This window comes from Mastomys coucha, unplaced genomic scaffold, assembly GCF_008632895.1.
Source record: "Mastomys coucha isolate ucsf_1 unplaced genomic scaffold, UCSF_Mcou_1 pScaffold21, whole genome shotgun sequence".
NCBI lineage: Eukaryota > Metazoa > Chordata > Mammalia > Rodentia > Muridae > Mastomys > Mastomys coucha.
Window position 1 is genome coordinate 192,148,621 of NW_022196904.1, and position 19,586 is coordinate 192,168,206.

Below are 19,586 nucleotides of genomic sequence, written 5' to 3' on the forward strand. Positions count from 1 at the left end.
AAAAAAAAAAAAAAAAAAAAAAAATGTATTTTTATAGCAGATACTCCACTAGTTTTTTACTGGCCTCAGAGGATTTTTTACTCTATGACAAAGGCAGGCAAACAAGCAGAGGCAGAAATTAAGAGTATCTTGATTTGAAAACCACTTCTGAACCAAACCTCCAATACAGTGGTATGGAGAATATATACATCCAACTTCATTTTACATTCTTTATATATCACATTCATGTTGTCAGCAATCAAATCCCATCCAAACTCAGGAAAATTAAATGGTGACTTACCTGTAAATCTGTTCATAGGATATAGGTATATAGTCACCAGGACTCTGGGTTAAAAGTTGATCTATGGCACCATCTAATTTTGGCCAGTATGTGCTCTTATAATCTTCAATTGTTATAACATTCATTACTACAAGTAAAAGTGAAATAAACATTACTATGTGCCACATGGAAATATAAATCATAGCAACTGTTTACTAATTCAAAATCTTTCCTTCCATTATTTACCCAACCCATTTCAATTTTTAAAATGAGAGAAATATAGCCCAACAGTGGTGGCACACATTTTTGATCCCAGCACTTGGGTGTCAGGCAGTGAGTTTGAAAACAGCCTGGTTTACAGAGAAAGTTCCAGGACAGCCACAGCCAGGGCTACTTGGAGAAACTGTCTTGAAAAGCCAGAGAGAGAGAGAGAGGGAGGGAGAGGGAGAGGGAGAGGGAGAGGGAGAGGGAGAGGGAGAGGGAGAGGGAGAGGGAGAGGGAGAATGAATATGAATGAGAATATGAACGGATATGAGAATGAATGAGAATTAGGAGACAGAGGCAGCCTCTGAGTTCTAGGACATTCTGATCTACCCAGTGAGCTCTGAGAAAATTCAGTAACACTGTCTCAAAATAGGAGAGGGAGGAAGGGAAGAAAGAGGAGATGAGACAGAATGAGCTGAAGAGAAAACGAAAGCACAAAGCACAAAGAATCTGGTCGGTAATATTAAGCAGCCACTGGTTGCTTTCCCAGTTTGCTTTAAGCTTCTACCATCAGTAAAGCACTCTCGAATATACCCTGACCTTCAGTACATTATTATCACAACTATGTGCCATAATGAGTTATTAATAAACCACAAAAAGATTCCAGGAACTGAGGCCTTCCATAATTAATCTTTATAGACAACCCTGGGAAAAATCTATCTAATGACTGGACTACAGGGCTTGAGATTTAAATAATGTTGTAGTCCCAAAAGAGGCTTCCACAAAATATGCTGAGATTTACAGTATCACCAGTGTCACTCAGACATACTAACCTGGGTTCTAAGTACCTGGAACTTAACAAGCCCAAGGAAAAAGAAATGGCCTAGAAACCTTGCACTGAAGGCTCATGTCATTCCAAAGGACAGATTCAGACCGTTACTAGGGGTCCTTCCAAAGTCTCAGCAAGGTGTTCCTAAGTCCAGGGTGATAGGTGTTTTACAACAAGATGCTAATGTTAAAGGGATCCCTAAATACCTAGGGAGATAAGAGGTAGTAACTTCCAGATCAGGTATCTTACTGCTCATTTTACAAAAAAAGCTCTGAAGAAGGGAAGTTTAATGGCTTCCTCCAGAATATATGGCTAATTACACATAGAAAGGCCAGGTCAAGGGAAACCTGAGTATTACACCCCTAACATCTAACCTTAGCCATTAAGGGTCAAGATATACATACATACATACACATTATATATATATCAGTACTATCATTATTCAATTTTCTCTAAATCAATTCACTTTTAGTGCTATAAAATGTATGTTAGAGAGCACTTAAAGAATGACTTTTGCCAGGCGGTGGTGGCGCACGCCTTTAATCCTAGCACTTGGGAGGCAGAGGCAGGTGGATTTCTGAGTTCGAGGCTAGCCTGGTTCTAAAGAGTGAGTTCCAGGACAGCCAGGGCTACACAGAGAAACCCTGTCTCGAAAAACCAAACAAACAAACAAACAAAAAAAAAGAATGACTTTTATTGACTCATGAGACATGGAAGAATTTTTTTCTTTTATTAAGACAAGGTCTTGTGTAGCCCTTAAAATATTTATATTGCCAAGGAAGACCTTCAACTCCTGCCTCTACCTCCCAAATGCTGTGACTACAGCTTTGTGCCAACATGTTCAACTTCGGTATAGCATAATCTTAAGTACATTTTGCTAGAGCTGGAGATGTAGCTCAGTAGAATACTTGCCTAGTATATGAGAAGCCCTGGATCCTGATATCAATCATGGTAGGGGAAGGGGTGCTAAATGAAAGAAACAGATCCAAAAGTTTCCTCTCCATATCTATAAGATATCTATAATATTAACATAGGTAAAACTTTAAGGATAAAAACATATCCAGTGATTGCCAGGTCAAAGGGTTAACAGGGAGATCTTTAGGGCAATGAGATTCATTGTATGAAACTGAAGTAACAATACACCACTCTGTGTCAGGACCAACAGAACTGTAGGCTATACAATGAATCAAAGATGTAGGCTATAGAGGTAAAGATGAAATGGAAATGTGATAAGTATAACTGACAAATGAATCACAGAGCTGACAGTGAATAAAATGAGCACAGAAGTTCTGACAACATAAAGCTAAAACAGGGCTGAGGACATATATATATAGTTCAATTGTAGAGCATTTGCCTAGCATGAAACCCTGGGTTTGACTCTTCCTAATGTTGGGGGGCAGAAGGGGGAAAGCAATTCACATTTCTATTTGGGAAACTTAAGCTCAGTGGCTGAGAACTCAATGGCATATGGTGCACACCTGCAATCCTAGTGCTTGGAATGCTGAGGATGGAAGATGGCTGAATTACACAATAAGTGCAAGGTCAACCTGGAATGCATGATGGAAAAAAGAATGAAAAGCAAGTGAACCAGAAAGTGTTGAGTTCACAAAGAGACATTCCAATTAAAAATAAAACTTGTGTCTTCTCAAAACAACTGCCACAAAGGTGAGGCTCAAAATACATGTGGGAACAGCAAACTCAAAACAAGCTGACTCTGCAAAGATAGTTAAACCTACCATTACTGCAATAAAATGAAACTAAGTCTAAAAAACACATATAGCTGAAACCTGGGGCTTGAGAGATACTATATAGCTGCTAAAAGCTAGAAAACTATCAGAGTCATAGCTGGCACTTTCATTAACCAAATACCTTATTAAAATGATACAAGCTAGACAGCTGTGATGGCTCACACCTTTAATATCAGGAGGTGGACCTGAGTTTGAGGCCAGCCTGATCTACAGAGCAAGTTCCAGGGCAGGTAGGGCTATAAACAATCCCAAATCCTAGGGAGGATTTGACACAAGCACCATAGAGTCCCAACTCGGAATTGCTGATTAGTGGTCATAAAGTCTGTGAAGTGAATTACCTTAGACAAAATTAAGTACTTACTGGAGAAACAATGCAACTCTGAAGACTACTCAAGCTTGAGAACCACTGGCCCACATCATAAATAGTTCAGTGTAGCCAGGGAAGGTCACACCTACTTTCTTCTCTGGATTGCTAATAAGTTGTCATCTTACACTATGGTCAATTAAATATATAAATAAATACATCAAAGACAATATTAAAAGAGCAGCAAAGAAGTGCTTTCAGGCAAACTCAAAGTTCCACTTGGTACCACTATTCCCCACCAAGGAAGCTACCTTAAATAGTGCTGACTCTCAACTCAGTAGTGGTAATTTTAAAATAAGCTAAGCTAAATTACATCTGAAATACAGCTTTTTAAATTAACTGTAACTAATAACTAGGTGTCAGGTGGAATGGAGAAAGTGAATATTTTCTAAAAGAAAATCATCACTTATCACCACATGCTCACCTTGGTATATCAAGCCAGTCTTTCACCATTGTTCAAAACATTACATCAGGCAGAACATTCTGCTCCCTCCATCAAAAGAGGTTGACTGAACTATTTAAAGCAAAAAGCTAAAGGCCAATAATAAAACTTTCAGAATGGGAAGAAGTCCTTGAGTATAAGGGGAACAAATGGTCAGGACAAAAGCAAGATAATATATTTTAATAAACAAATGAAGTATTTAAAATCTCTAGCTGAAAAGGAAAATAACTTAGCTAGGGTGTAACTTAGTTGGTAGAGAACTTGCCTAGCAAGCACAAAGCTCTACGTTGATTCCCCAGCACCACAGAAAGCATAAACTGGATGTGGAAGTGCATTCCTGCAACCTCAGCACTCCAGAAATAAAGGTATGAGGATCATCTCAAAACAAAGACAAAAGCAAAAGAACACAGAACAGTGAAACAGTTGTTACTGGGAGAACAATTTAAAAACACAAATTCCCCATTGCAAATAGCCCGAGGAGAGAAAAATCCAGCTCTTTACCACCTACTTAGTAATGTTTTTGTTTCCCAAAAGAAGGGAGCAGGTATCTGAAACCTAGTAAAGTTACATTTCTTTCTATTTGGTCAAATTCTATGAAAAGGCTTTGGGTATTGGGAGATTTATAAGTTCTGGGGTTTGGAGAGACTAGAGAACTTAAAATGTCTATTGTAGATACTATTAAGTCACTCTTCCTGTAGGTTCTAGAGTTATATTCACATAAACATATCACCAGGTAACACTGGCATCCTGTTTTTATTCAGATCCTCATCAAACATGTTCATTAGGAGTTCAATGCTATTAACCTGCCCGAAAAGATATGCTATAGTCTAGGTAAGGCTGAAGCAAATCAACTAGCTATCACTATTAACATACATTTTTGCTTCAAATGAAGTGCATTTTTCCAGACAGTGAAAGGTTGTAAAGCTTTAAGATAATTACACCATTAGTGTTCTACTGCTTAGAACCCATTTCTTCATGAGGAATAGACTAGGATAGTAGAATGCCTTCAATAGAACACGCAATTAATGCCGTGGGTACTGCATAAGATGGAAATTTCTACAAGGGACTGAACGACAAATACTGCTCTATAATTCTACCATCACATTTGAACTTGAGACACCGGTATGAACAAAAATCCATCATGACAGTACATTTATGAAATGGTCAGGACTATCATGACATCTATTATGGTATCAACTCCATCTAATCCAAACTCTCAAAGTGAAAGTATTTAAAAAAGGAAATTTGTTCTCAACTACACTAATTACAAGTATATCATCACTTTAAAATTCTTTATTGTCTCTTAACATTTCAACAGGTTGATCACCCTTTGGCACTGAATCCTAAAATATATGCGCTCTGAAGATGTAACAAAGCAGGAGCCAAACATTCAAGATCAGAAGCCAGGAACTATGGGTTACTTCCACACAGCTGGAAGTAGAACTGCAAACTAAACAGTAAAAAGCTAGAAAAGAGTTCTGAAAGACCTAGACAATGAGGGCTGGCAGGTGCATGTGAAGCCCAGAGCTGGTAGACTATGCAGAGGTGGAAACTGCTCACTATCAAACCTAACCCTATACTTCTGAGGGCTATCAACCAACAGAAATACACTACACTTCCTACTCCACTTACCCACCCCTTCTTTGTCTCAGAATGAAGATTCTTTTCTTAGAAACTGAAAACCCCCAAAGAAAGACACTCATATACTAGTACTTGGCAGTTCATCAGCAACTCTGCAACTCTGCATCTGATCAGTGTAAAATGAAGCACAGCACTAACAACTTGGCAAAGTGCTCTACCAAACAGTCTCTATTTAAGAAAGAATAGATGGTGAGGGATGATCAGTCATGAAGAACAAAACAAAAAATGACAAGCTAAAAGCAAAGATAATTCAAAGGATAGAAACCTTTTTTTTATTAGATATTTTATTTACATGTAAATTTCTCCTTTCCCAGTTTCCCCTCCAAAAAACAAAGAAACAAACAAAAACAAACCCCTGTTGCCTCCCCCCTCCACATGCCTGCCACCCCACCCTCTCCCACTTATTGGCCCTGGCATTCCCCTACACTGGGGCACAGAACCTTCACAGGGCCGAGTCCTCTCCATCTATTGATTGAATTTGCAATCCTCTACTATACACATGCTGCCAGAACAATCAGACCCACCATGTGCAGTCCTTGGTTGGTGGTTGAGACCCTGGGAGCTCTGAGGGTACTAGTTAGTTCATATTGTTGTCCGTCCTAAGGTGCTGCAAACCCCTCAGCTCCATTGGTCCTTTCTCTAACTCCTTCACTGGGGACCCTGCACTCAGTTCGATGGATGGCTGTGAGCCTCTACATCTGTATTAGTCAGGTACTGTCAGAGCCTCTCAGGAGATAGCTATATTTAGGCTGGCTTGTCCTTCCTTTAGTCTCTACTCCATAGTTAATTTCTACAACTCCTTCTGTGGGTATTTGGTTCCCCCTTTAAATCTTTTTTAAAAATCTTTTTTAAAAAATACCTGTAATTACTATTCTCAAAATTATATAAATAGAGCTGGCAAAAGGCTCAAAATGCTTACCAGTAAGCCTGAGAACCTGAGTTCAATCTTGGAACCAAAGTGGTGGAAGGAGAAAACCAACTCCTGCAAACTGTCCTCTGACCTCCACATGTTCTCTGTGGTATACAGGAGCATGCTAACATGATAGCAAGTGTAATTTTAAAAAGATGCAATTTAAAAACTGACATGACAAGCTGGTGAAATGGCTCAGTGGGTAAGAGCACTGACTATTCTTCCAAAGGTCCTGAGTTCAAATCCCAGCAACCACACAGTTGCTCACAATTACTTGTAATGAGATCTGACGCCCTCTTCTGGTGAAGACAGCTACAGTGTACACACACATAATAATAAATAAATCTTAAAAAAAAAAAAACTGTCATGATAAAAAATTCCAGGGGTTTAAAAAAATTAAAAATACAGCTAAAACCTAAGAGAAGGATGAACTATCCCAGATCGTTTAGAGAAATAGAAGACACCAGAATCTAGATAATTATCAGAAAAATGAATGGGAAATTCCACAAGTCTACCAATAATTCAAGAGAATGAGGAAAAAGGAGAAATGTAAAAGGAGACAGATATGTCAACATAAGAAATTATCCCAGAAGCTTCCTCAAGAAAAAGTAGCATCTGATGCCATTCATTGTAGATAGTAAGCTTAAAGTCAAGAATGCTACATTTTAAAAGTTCCAGGGCAAATTTAACCCTGTGGCACATGTCTTTAATCCTAGTATTTGGGAAGCAGAGGCAAGAGAATTTCTATGAGTTTAAGGCCAGTGTGGTCTACATAGTGAGTTCCAGGATGGCCAGAGCTACATAGTGAGACCCTATGCAGCATCTTTCAGCCAGGCAAAATCTAACACTTTATCAGGGACCTACTAGAAGGCTTCTGACATGCATGTATACCCACAGAGGAATGTACAACAAAAAATGCAGATGCAACCCATAGAGGCTGAGGGTATAGCTGAGCAGCAGGCCCTTGCCTAGTACATACAGGTCCTAGGTTTGATCTACACACACACACACACACACACACACACACACACACACACACACACAAAGAGGAGTGGGAAGGGGAGAGGAAAAGGCAGAGAGTAAATGCAGTCATTACATCTACTTAGGAAACTGCTAAATACAAGGATACCTCAGCTCAAAGGAGCCAAAAGGAAAAGCAAAGACCAAGTCGTAGATGTTGAATCAGATGAAGCTGTTGAAGTTATATAAGAGTATGCTCGGGCCACCCATGTTAGCACACGCTCTTAATTCCAGCTCTTGAAAGGCAAGGACAAGCAGATCTTAGTAAGTTCCAGGCCAGCCAGGCTATAGTGAGACTCTGCCTTAAAAAATAAGAGTAGGTTCAACAAAAATATGCCAAATTCTAGATCAAAGAGAGTGGGATATAAGTACATTTTGGCCCTTCAGTGACTATCAGCAAATAGTTTTTTATTAAACCAAAAATTAATTATTAAAATACTTTAATCATGGTAAGTCAAGTGTGTCCAGTGAGAAACTAAGCGACAACAACAAAGTGCCATGACCTGTGGGTAAATACCACAAGAGGTGCTGATTCCATCAAGTAACTGACTCCTGGGAAGACTCTAGAACAGGGAAAGTACTGCTCCAGATCTGATTCTGTCTTCCCATTCAACTGCATGTTTCCAGTACAAAACTGTATTTTTTTTTTTAAAGATTTTATTTATTTTATTTATGAGCACACCGTAGCTGTTTTCAGACACACCAAAAGAGGGTATCAGAATCCATTATAGATGGTTGTGAGCCACCATATGGTTGCTGGGAGGTTGAGGACCTCCAGAACAGCAGTCAGTGCTCTTAACCGCTGAGCCATGTCTCCAGCTCACAAAACTGTATTTTTAAAATATATTCTATATATTTGTGTATGCCTGCATGTGTTTATGTATGATTCATTCATGCAAATGCCCAGAGACCAAAAAGAAGGATGTCAGATCCTCTGGAACTGTAGTCACAAGTGGTGGTGAGCCATCCAATGTAGGTGGCTAAGAACTGAACTCAGGTCTTCTACAAGAGCAGCAAGTGCTCTAAACCACTAAGCTATCTCTACTACTCTAAAAACTTGTATTATTTTTAATAGCAGCAAAAATATTTAATGAAACTGATGTTTTGAAGACTTTCAGAGTTCCAACCATCAATATTGAAAATTCTGTGGACCCCCCTAAAAACCTCTAAAAATCTGAAAGCCCCTTCTCCAAAGTTTTAATTGTTCATACAGGCTCTATTTCTTGTCTACAATCATTACCACCTCAATCATTGTCTCTACCTCCTCCACTCACACTAAAACACAACAAGGGTGCTTATTCCCTTAACACTTAGTGGGGTGGTTCCCATTCTTATCAACCATTTCTATCTATTTGGATGTGACTTGTGCCATTCCTTCCTTACACCCTCTATACCCCAAAAAACCCTGGGGCACAGGTTGCTCCCTCGGCAAGGACATCCAAATCTAAATACTCCCCATTTCTCCACTCTTCTGGCAAACATCTCATAAGAATTCTGTTTCCCCTCTATGCTATCAATTCGGTGCTATACAACTCTTAACATCTAGTCATAACATACCAGCATCTGTCTGTTCATTATCTCACATTGTCTCTCATTCCACATCATTATCAAAAGCTGAAACACTACTTTGCCATACAATAAACACTGAATAAAATACCATTCAAATGTCTAATTAGCACATCTGTAACTACGTATTAGTAGATCTACAGAGGCTAACAGCCAAATGTCAGCTAAAACAGAAAGAGACACAAGACCAGTTTCTGGTACTGAGACACACTGCAAAGGGTCAAGGTCAGTGAATGTCACAAAGTGTCTAAAAACCAACAGTGCAATATGCACAGCTTACAGTTCAGCTGGTTTACAAAAGAAGTAAACTCTGTTTTCTTCAGAGATTTGAAATTACGCTCTATATACAAAAGTGGTTTTCTCTTTATCAGTGACATTTCATGTGACATCAGTTTTTAAAAATAAGAAGAAGCAAAATGAAAGAGCCTCAGTAAGATTCTGAAGTTCAGCTAATGGATCATATTCATGGTGATGCTTGCCAAACAAAGCTACTAAGCTAGAAAGTACTAAGATGCCAAACACCACTACATGCTGAGTTCACCAACCACTCTGCAAACTGGAGGATAGGCCCCGATAACCAAAAGATTTAGTAAAAGCTAATACTTCCAATCAATTCAAAAGTTAACTAAAAACTAGAAAAATAGCAATTTCATTAGGTTAAATTTTAAATATTATGAATTGCCTGCTCACATAGGGGCAAGAATTATTAGTGCTATGGGTTACTAAGTCTCCACTGATCAATGATGCCAAGGTTATCCTCTAGCCTCTACACATACTTTCATGTATGTGCAGCTCATTTGGATCAATGCACGAAAGACCTCTGCAAAACCCAAAGGACCTCTTAACTATTTGGCTAATGTGCTGAAGATAAATAAATGAATGAATAAATAAATGGAATACTTAAGATTACAGAATTACCATATTTAATGCAACACCTAAACATACCTATTAAGGAAAAAAAGTACAATACCTGTGATATAGCAGAACCCTGAGCCCTAGAATGAAGCCAACATGGCAAAAGCTGATCAATCTGAGAGCCCAAGCTGTTTCAAGACCGCAAGCTAGAATAAGACTTCACAGAAAAGGAAGTTCCAAGTAATGAAAGAAAGGTTAGTAACATTCCATAAAAACACCTGAGACTTAATACATGTGGAAACGGATCTTGAGGGTGACAAACACCAAGGGAGTTAACTGCAGATAAGTCCTTAGAAGTAAGCTTACTAGGCTGGCGAGATGGCTCAGCAAGTAAGAGCACTGACTGCTCTTCCAGAGGTCCTGAGTTTGAATCCTAGCAACCACATAGGGCTCACAACCACCCGTAATGAGATCTGACACCCTCTTCTGGTGCGTCTGAAGACAGCTACAGTGTACTTATGTATAATAATAAATAAATCTTTAAAAAAAAAAAAGTAGTAGTAAGCTTACAAAAAACTCTCTGTACACCACACCACTGAGGATTTGTACACCTAGTCTGGATATCAACCTGCACTACAGTCAATCCCCAGTAACTCTGTATCAACAGATTACAGGGAGCATGCACACACAGCAATAAAATAAGTGGGCTGACCAGATAGTAAAGCCTGAAACCCTAAATTCAGTATATAGAACTCACATGAAGACAGGAGAGCAGTAAACTACAGTCTTCATCCTCGAAAACATGCACACACGTGTGCACAGAAGCACATGCACAGGAACCCGCAGTTTTTAAAGAACTATTTTTGTTCAAAGAGCAAACAAATGAACAGTGCTTCACTATTCATAAAGCAGAAGTACTCTGCCAAGTGGAAATGGAGGTGGGCGTAGGGGAGATAATCTGACAAATTCTAAATTCAGGAAAACCAAGGAGGATAAACACAGAAAAACTGGACCTCAGGGGACATCACAGTTAAATTGCTGACACTTAAAAAGCAGGGCCAGAGACGTAGCTCAGTTCCTAGAGTAATTCAAAATGCCTTGGGTTAGATAATCAGCAGGCATAAACTAGGCACAATCCCAGTCTTCCCGGGAGTGTGAGAAATTCAGTCATCCTCAGTTACAAAGACAGCTAGAGCCAAAAGATCCTGTAAGAATAAATAAATTGGGCTGGAGAGATGGCTCAGCAGTTAAGAGCACTGATTGCTCTTCCAGAGGTCCTGAGTTCAAATCCCAGCAACCACATGGTGGCTCACAACCATCTGTAATGAGATCTGATGCCCTCTTCTAGTGTGTCTGAAGACAGCTACAGAGTACTTATATAAATAAATAAATAAATAAATCTTTAAAAAAGAAAAAAGTTTTAAAAAAATAAACAAATAAAATACCTTCTATGTATGTATGATATTCTCAGAGAATTAATAGAAATTGATTTTTAAGTTAACAGTAAAGGTCAACAGACAATAGAAAGACATTTTTTGAAATGCTAATGGGAAAGGGTCCTATACATATAGAATTCTATATTCTATACATTTAGAATTCAGTAAAACATATTCATGGAAAATAAAAACTTCCAACAGACAAGCAAAAGCTGACTAAGTCAAGGACAACAGAACCAAAGCAATCCCTGTCAATTTGGAGGGAAATATGCCGAGCTACACTCAGAAGATCTAGAGAGACACTGCTAGCCTGCCTTCCTTAGAGCCTCAAGCTATGTTTATATCGTCAGCCTGGATTCACAAACAGGAGCCTAGCATAACTCACCTCTGAGAGGCTCCACTCAGATGACAGAAATAAACACAGAGACCCAGACTCAGCCTAGAAAGTCTTGTGGAACAGTTGGGGGAAGGACTGAGGAACACAAAAGGGACAGGGATTCCACAAAAAGACCAACAGAGTCTAATGTGTACTCTTGGGGGGCCCCCAGAGACTCAATCACCAAACAAAGAGCATTCAAGGGCTAGACCTAACTGCTACCAACCCTTCTCCCACATACATAGATGTACAGCTTGGTCTTCATTTGAGTCCCTCAACAACTGGAGCAGGGGCTTACCCTGACTCTGTTGCCTGCCTATGGACTGTGCTCCCCTAACTGGGCTGTCTTGTCTGGCCTCAGAGGGAGAGGATGTACCTAGTCCTTAATGACCTGAGGTGCCAGGATGCATTGGTTCCAAGGGATGAACCTCCCCCTTCTCAGAAGTGAAGAGAAGGGTGGAGGAGTAGTGTGAGGGAGGGACTGGGAGGAGAGGGGGGGCTGCAATGGGGATATAAAGTGGATAAATAAATAAATAGGGGGGGGGAGAGAAGAAATATTACATGCTGGGCAGTGGTGGCACACGAGGGTCACCCAGCACTCAGGAGGCAGAGGCAGGTGGAGAGTGAGGCCAGTATGATCTACTGAATGAGTTCCAGGATGACCTGGGCTACAAATAGAAACAGTGTCTTAGAAAATAAAACAAAATAAATAGCTAAAATTTTTATGGAAGTCAAAAACTAAAGGAAAGAACAGTAACACAAAGGATAATAATAATAAACAGAAAGGATAATGAAAGATTTCTTTCCCAGCTGTCTTTGTCATTCTTATTGATGTAAAGTGACACCAGGACCACAGCAACTCTAATAAAGGAAAGCATTTAACTGAGGGCTTGCTAGAGGCGTAAGAGGCATGGTGACAGGCTAGAGAATTAGTTGAGCACTACATCCTAACCCACAGGCAGAGACAGAGACTGTGCCTGGTATGGGCTTTGGCCAATGACACATTTTGTCTAACAAGGCCATACCTACTCCAACAAGGCCGCACCTCCTAATACTAATCCTCCAATAGTGCCACTTCCTGATTATTAATCATTCAAATATAAGAACCTATAGAGGCCATTCATATTAAAAAAAAAAAAAACACTAGGTTTTGATTCTCTAAAAAGTAAATCTCATGATTCTAGAAAAGATAACAACAGCAGATTGGGAGATGTCAGGAGTGGGGACTGCTTGCATGATGGGTATAAACATTTATTTGGAAGTGATAATAACAGCATGGAACTAGACAAAGCAGTGACTGTACCACACAACGTACTAAATGCCTGGCAACTGTTCACTCTAAGATGGCCAATAAGTTGTGTAGTTTTCACTTTAAAAAATATTAAATGGTCGGGCGGTGGTGGCACACGCCTTTAATTCCAGCATTTGGGAGGCAGAGGCAGGCGGATTTCTGAGTTTGAGGCCAGCCTGGTCTACAGAGTGAGTTCCAGGACAGCCAGGGCTACACAGAGAAACCCTGTCTCGAAAAACCAAAAAAAAATAAAAATAAAAATAAAAATAAAAAAATAAAAAATATTAAATGGCTACCATTAAACAATAGTCATCTGGGTCATGGGACACCTAAGTGTTTGACAGCTATATACAGCAGTAGCACACAAATAGAATGAAAGAAAGGGAGATGAAGAACTACAGATTTTCACACTCTATGTGAGGGAGTCTAGCAAAGGCCATACTTTACTTAAATTTCCACACTACAAAACCACTAAGTTTTGGGTGACCACTAAGGAGCAAAACAGATGGTGATAAGCCAAACTGAAGTTGTATTTTATCAAAAGTGGGCAAAACACTTAAAATACACACAATATATGGGTATGGCCAAGGACTCCCTCCCTGGGACTGGAATTTAAGGTCAGTTTAAGGCTAGCTAGGGCCTCAGGGAAAAAAAAAAATGTGTGTGTGTGTATATATACACACACACACACACACATATTATCAAGAGATAAAAATACTAAGAGAAAGAAAATAGATAATGGACTTCAACCTTACAGTAAGTGTAAAAAGTCTTCAACTGGGGCTGGAGAGATGGCTCAGTGGTTAAGAGTGCTGACTGCTCTTCTGAAGGTCGTGAGTTCAAATCCCAGCAACCACATGGTGGCTCACAACCATCCGCAATGAGATCTGACCCCTTCTTCTGGGGTGTCTGAAGACAGCTACAATTTACTTACATATAATAAATAAATAAATCTTTAAAAAAAAAAAGTCTTCAACTGGGTTTTTGAAAGAAGAGTCTGGGGGCTGGACATGGTGGCTATTCCTTTAATCTTGAAGGCAAAGGCAGGTGGATCTCTTTTTGAGTTCAAGGTCTAGGAGTTCCAGGACAGCCAGGGCTACAAAGAGAATCCTGGTCTCAAAACCAGAAGGAAAGAAAAGAAAGGAAAAAGAGAGAGGGGAGGGAGAGGAATAGAGGAGGGAAAATGGAAGGAAGGAAGGATGGAGGCTGCCATAAGTAAATTTTTAAAAAGGGAAGATCCAACCACATTTTATGCACAACAAATGCAGTTTAGATTAAAAACAGAAGGGCTGGAAAAGACATCACACAATGAACCTGGAAATCTAAAGACACTGGACACTACCAAGGATAGACAGACATGCCATCATAAAACACCCAGTCCAGGACATAACAATCCTGAACATGATACACCATATAAAAGGGTTTGTGAACAGAATTGAAATCTATACACATATAGTCAGTTACTTTCTTACAAAACTGCCAAAATAGCAAGAGTAGTTTTAAACCAAATATTGCTGACACAACTGGACATGTATGAGGAAAAGAATGTCCCTCTCACACTACACACACATTAAGCTCATAATTCTGGCCACAGGTTAGAAGCTAAACTCACAACATTTCTAGGTGAAAATGTAGAAGAATTTTAATCCAGCAACATAGCTGCTCTGGCAAGGGATCACATCTAAAGACCTTCTAGGTCTATCTGACTGGAATACAGGCAGGCCTTTAATACCGGGAGACAGGGGTCTACTCTCAGTTCAAGGCTAGCCTGGAATAGAGCGAGTTTCTTCTATAAAAACAAACAAACAGCCGGGCGGTGGTGGCACACGCCTTTAATCCCAGCACTTGGGAGGCAGAGGCAGGTGGATTTCTGAGTTCGAGGCCAGCCTGGTCTGCAGAGTGAGTACCAGGACAGCCAGAGCTATACAAAGAAGCCCTGTCTCGAAAAACCAAAGAAAAAAACAAACAAACAAAACCATACTTAGGTTCCAGGTATGATAATACACACCTTTAACCCCAGTACTAGGGAAAACAGAGGCATTTGGGTCTCTAGTTCTAGTCAATCAGTTCTGTTCAGTCAGTTAAGTTCAGTCCAGTGGAGTTGAGTGCAGGTCAGCAGAGGCAGGTGAAGCCCAGAGAATGAGGACCCAGAATATTAAAATATCATTTTGAAGTCAAGCAGAGTAATTCAGTGAGAAGCTGAAAGAAGCTAGAGTGAGTCAGTTAGCTTGAAGAGTTTGAGTCAGAACAGCTGAGATGAACCACCTCAGAAAGAACTAAAAAGGGTGAGCATAGGCATCCAAGAAGACAATTACACCAGACAAGTAAAATGATACTTTTACAAGAAAATTTTTGACTTTGAGTTACACAAGTATTTCTCAGGACACAAAAAAACATAAGCCATAGAAGAAAAAGACTGATAAAAATCAGTTAACATTGAAACTAAAAACATGTACTCTTCAGAAAAACACTAAGAACGGGAGGTGGTGGGGCATACCTTTAGTCCCAGCACTTGAGAGGCAGAGGCAGGCAGATTTCTGAGTTCAAGGCCAGCCTGGTCTACAGAGTGAGGTCCAGGACAGCCAGGGCTATACAGAGAGACCCTGTCTCAAAAAAAAAAAAAAAAAAAAAAAAAAAAAAAAAAAAAAAAAAAAAAAAAAAGCAGCAGCAGAAAAACACTAAGAAAAATACAAACTATGGGGAGAGGACATTGCGAATGCATGCCCAAAGTTCACAAGGATGTCTTTAAACTCAGCAGCACAAACAACCCAAGAACAAGCAGCAGATCTGATGTCTCATAAGACAGATCAGGAATCACCTGACAAAGGCAGAGGCACCTGCAAACAAAGACAGCAGAACCTACTACTGTCCACCTCTGTCAGGCTACAAGACCAGCCAGCACTGTGTCAGAAGTACTTGAGTCAACAACACAGTTTGTCAAACAAATCAAACATAATGTTGGTGGTATTTAAATTGAATTTCTAGATTCAAATGGAGAAAGGGTGCATTCCTATAATAATTTGATTCAAGAACATGGAAACTTAAACCATTTAGCGAATTCCTTAGTTCCTTATTAAAATTTCACTGTCCTTAAGTCTTGTGTATTTTGAGGTTATTTCACTTATAGACACTATAATTTTGTTAAACTGTTATACAGATGTCTATTTTTGGTACCATTGTTACTAGTATACATTTTATCTTTTCTATGCCGGTCTTCAACATAACAATCCATCTACACTGAGTTTTTCTTTTGGTTTCTGTGGTTCTTGACAAATTATATTATTACCAAATTCTAAAGAGTTTGTTTCCAGTTTTTTGTTTTTTTGTTTGTTTGTTTTCTTTTGTTTTGTTTTGTTTGAGACAGAGTCTACCTTGGCTGGCCTGGAACTCAAAAGATCCATGATGGGTGGGGGGGGATTAAAAATGTGAGCCACCATGCAAGCAACAAGGACTTTTTTTTTCTTGGTTTTTTTGAGACAGGGTTTCTCTGTATAGCCTTGGCTGTCCTGGTACTCACTCTGTAAACTAGGCTGGCCTGGAACTCAGAAATCCACCTGCCTCTGCCTCCCAAGTGCTGGGATTAAAGGCGTGCGCCACTGCCCAGCAGGACTTTTCTTAATATGGTTAAGGAGCACCCATGAGTAGTTACCACCTTATAGTGACTGTATTGAAAATTTCTCCATTATTATTCCTATTAGCTACAGGTATCTGGTAATGACTTTTAAGTAGTTTATCTTGCTCTCTCTGAATTGCTAAGAGTTATCATAGTATCAAGTACCACAGTATCAACTAGGTACTGGATGATTGGCATAAAAAAAATTATGAAGTCATGATTTTTTTTCCAACCTATTGAGCTAAATTATAACAATATATTGATACTGAAAAAAACTTGGACAAACTGTGAATCAAGATTCTTTTGACATGGTTAGATCTGATGAGCTAATAGTATACAGGATTTTCATTTCCATGCTAATAGGTGTAACACAACTATAATCTTACCTAGCTTTAAATCAAGATTTCACTAAACCCATAAAATGGACTTGAGGTTTTAGTTTTGTCTTGCTTCTGTGCCCTATATTCCAGAATTTATAAAAAGAAAGGTTATGGAAGTGTGATGGAGCTAGTGTACAAGAGTATCTGGACCAAGATATTTGAAAGAGAAAGTCTTCAACACTACTCCTAGTCTAAGCTTAGTCCATCCAAGCTTAGACAACTTCTGATAACTGTTCTGAGTTAATAGTTCCCTAACTATAATATATTTCATTTACCTTTTCAAATTTATTACCATATAATAACTTTCTAAAATCTAATATTCTATTTTTATTTTTCATTTATTTGCAACCTTTCTCCTTGACCAATCTTTAACAGGTCTGCATAGCTTACTAGCCTTTTTGTTTTATGATAGGGTCTCACATATCACAGGCTGGCCTGTAACCGATATGCAGCTAATAAAGATGAAATTCTTGATAATCCTGTCTCTACCTCCAGAGTGTTGGGTTTGAAGTTGTGAGCCACCAGGTCAGGTTTTATAAGTTGCTAGGATCAAACCAGGGGCTTTCTGCCTGCTAGACAAGAACTCTTTCAACCTGGCTGCATTCCTAACTCCCCTTATTAATCTTTTCAAGAAATAATCTTTTGGTTTGGCAAGTCCTTTTCTTTTGCTCTCAGCTTGGTTGATGAGCTCATTAAGAGCTTCTGCTCTTAATGTTCATTTCTTAAATCATCAAGAAATTCTACTTAAGCATTAATCCAAACTGCCTTCGGCATTTAAGGTAAATCACACTGCAACTATAAAGTCTAGTTTTACAACTTAACCAACATACAAACTGTGTTATGTAAATTACTGTCGTGTGTATGTTTAACAGGGAATAACCATATACGAATGTTCCTATCTACACCCACACCAGTGTCTTTGCCTAAAGCAGTATCTTGAAAGCAAATAAGTAACGTGTGCTAGTCCCATAAATATTTTTTCTGAGGTTGAGACTACACATCTGCATCAGGACAAAAAAATTCACAGCTAGGGGGGCAATTACTGTTATAGCTTAATAAAACTTAACTAGAAATAAAATTTCATTACATTAAAAGATGTTATTTTAAATTTGCAGTTAACAAGGGCCTGGCTACCACGTTCCTTTTTACACTACCACCACCACCAAGGGCTAAAAAGCACTACTACCTTATTCTTTACCTAGCTATGGAAGCACACTACCTGATTGTGAACATTTTGGGGTCAGTTTTTATCTTCTGTCTGCGAGGGAATTTTAAGGCAGACCAAGGAAAAGTTCAACATACGGCAGGATCCTGGTTATGGTCACTTGCTGAACCGCTTCTCTGGAACGTGATTTTATACAGCAACTTCAAAATACTTGTAGCAGTTCCCACTACATAGAAGAAGTAAGTCAGAATTCCGTGACAGGATGCAAAAACTCACAGAGAACAAAGTGTTGATAGAGATCAACGTTCAGATGCCTGATTTGCTTAAAGTACAGAATACAAGAACACATTTCTTGGCTCTCTGGCAGCAAAAAAAAGGCCTCTCGCTAACGAAACTCTTACTTTTCCCTCTTGCTTTGGAGACGCACTAGAAAAGAGCTTACTAAAGTTAAGAGATGATCGGGATATTAAAGATCTTTTCTGAAGCATAATCTAAAGCTGCGCAGGTGTAACAGTCAACCCACCCGGGCTGGTCGGCTGGATACCGGCCGCAGATACCTAATCAGAGTGGGAGGGTTAAGAGGAGGAAAGAGAACTAAGCCTGGAACAAAGGAAGTAGAGTTACACTCAGGGCGGGGGGATTCCTCGAGCTGATGGAGAAGCCTGGCGGGTGTGGGGGATCGTGGGAGGGCAGACTCACGGAACTTGGAGGTGGAGGTGTTGATGTTGATAGTGGAGCTGGGGGTGGGGGCAGGGGCCGCCTTGGCCACCACGGCGGCTGCGTCGCAGCTCTTCAACATCATAATCACTCCGTTTGGCTCCGGCAAGGGCGGAGGCCCCATCGGGAGCCCTTCCTTAGGACCCTTCCTCTCCATGGAGCCCGCGTGCACAGCCAGCAGCTGTCCCCCCGGGAGTTCTCGGCCTGGATCCGGCATGGACGACGAGGGCCGCGGCGGCGGCGGGGGCAGCGGCGGGGCCGGCGGAGGCTGCCGGAAGCTGTCTGCGGCGGCCTCCCAGTTGTTGTGATTCTGGTCGTCCATCATTGCCTCGTAGGTGAGCATTTCCTCCTCCTCCATGCTCTCCTCCATCCCGCCGGGCCGCGGCTTCCCAGGCACCTGCCCGCCCACCTCAGCCCCCGGGCCTGGGAGCACAGTAGCCGCCTCGAGTTCACATCGCCCGGAGCCCTGGCGGGTGCGGCGGAAAATCCAGTGGCGCGCCGAGTGCTCTCGCCCTTCGTCAGATCAGGACGACTCCACCGGAGGAACCGCTGAGTGCGGTGGACACTCCCGGGATCTGGTTCTGAGAGGCAGCCGCAAAGGGGCGACGTCCCTCACGACATTTTACAGCAGTTTCTTCAGGCGTTTGGAAAGGGCTCTAGGGGGAGCGGCCAGGAAGACACGTGATGCGAGGGACAGCCGGGAGAAAGCTGGGCGAAAAGGGGGAGGGAGCTGTGAGTCACTTCTACGCGAATGCACCCAGCCGCGCCTT

General features: G+C 40.5%; 1 protein-coding gene across 4 annotated transcripts in view; it reads right to left on the minus strand.

Annotated features, from left to right (window-relative positions):
- The window catches only part of Cacul1 (CDK2 associated cullin domain 1), a 60,865-nt gene extending 41,285 nt beyond the window's left edge, over window positions 1–19,580 (minus strand). For 2 of the 4 annotated variants that reach the window (XM_031390869.1, XM_031390866.1), the window contains exons 1-2: window positions 18,799–19,580; window positions 281–407 (exon numbers count right to left, since the gene is read on the minus strand). In XM_031390869.1, coding sequence (XP_031246729.1) covers window positions 281–407; window positions 18,799–19,186 — 515 coding nt within the window. In that variant the 5' untranslated portion in view covers window positions 19,187–19,580. Of the gene's footprint in view, window positions 1–280; window positions 408–18,723 lie in introns of all 4 variants that reach the window. The other 2 variants (XM_031390868.1, XM_031390865.1) reach the window with 1 other exon arrangement.
- Between the last annotated feature and the right edge of the window lie 6 nt (window positions 19,581–19,586).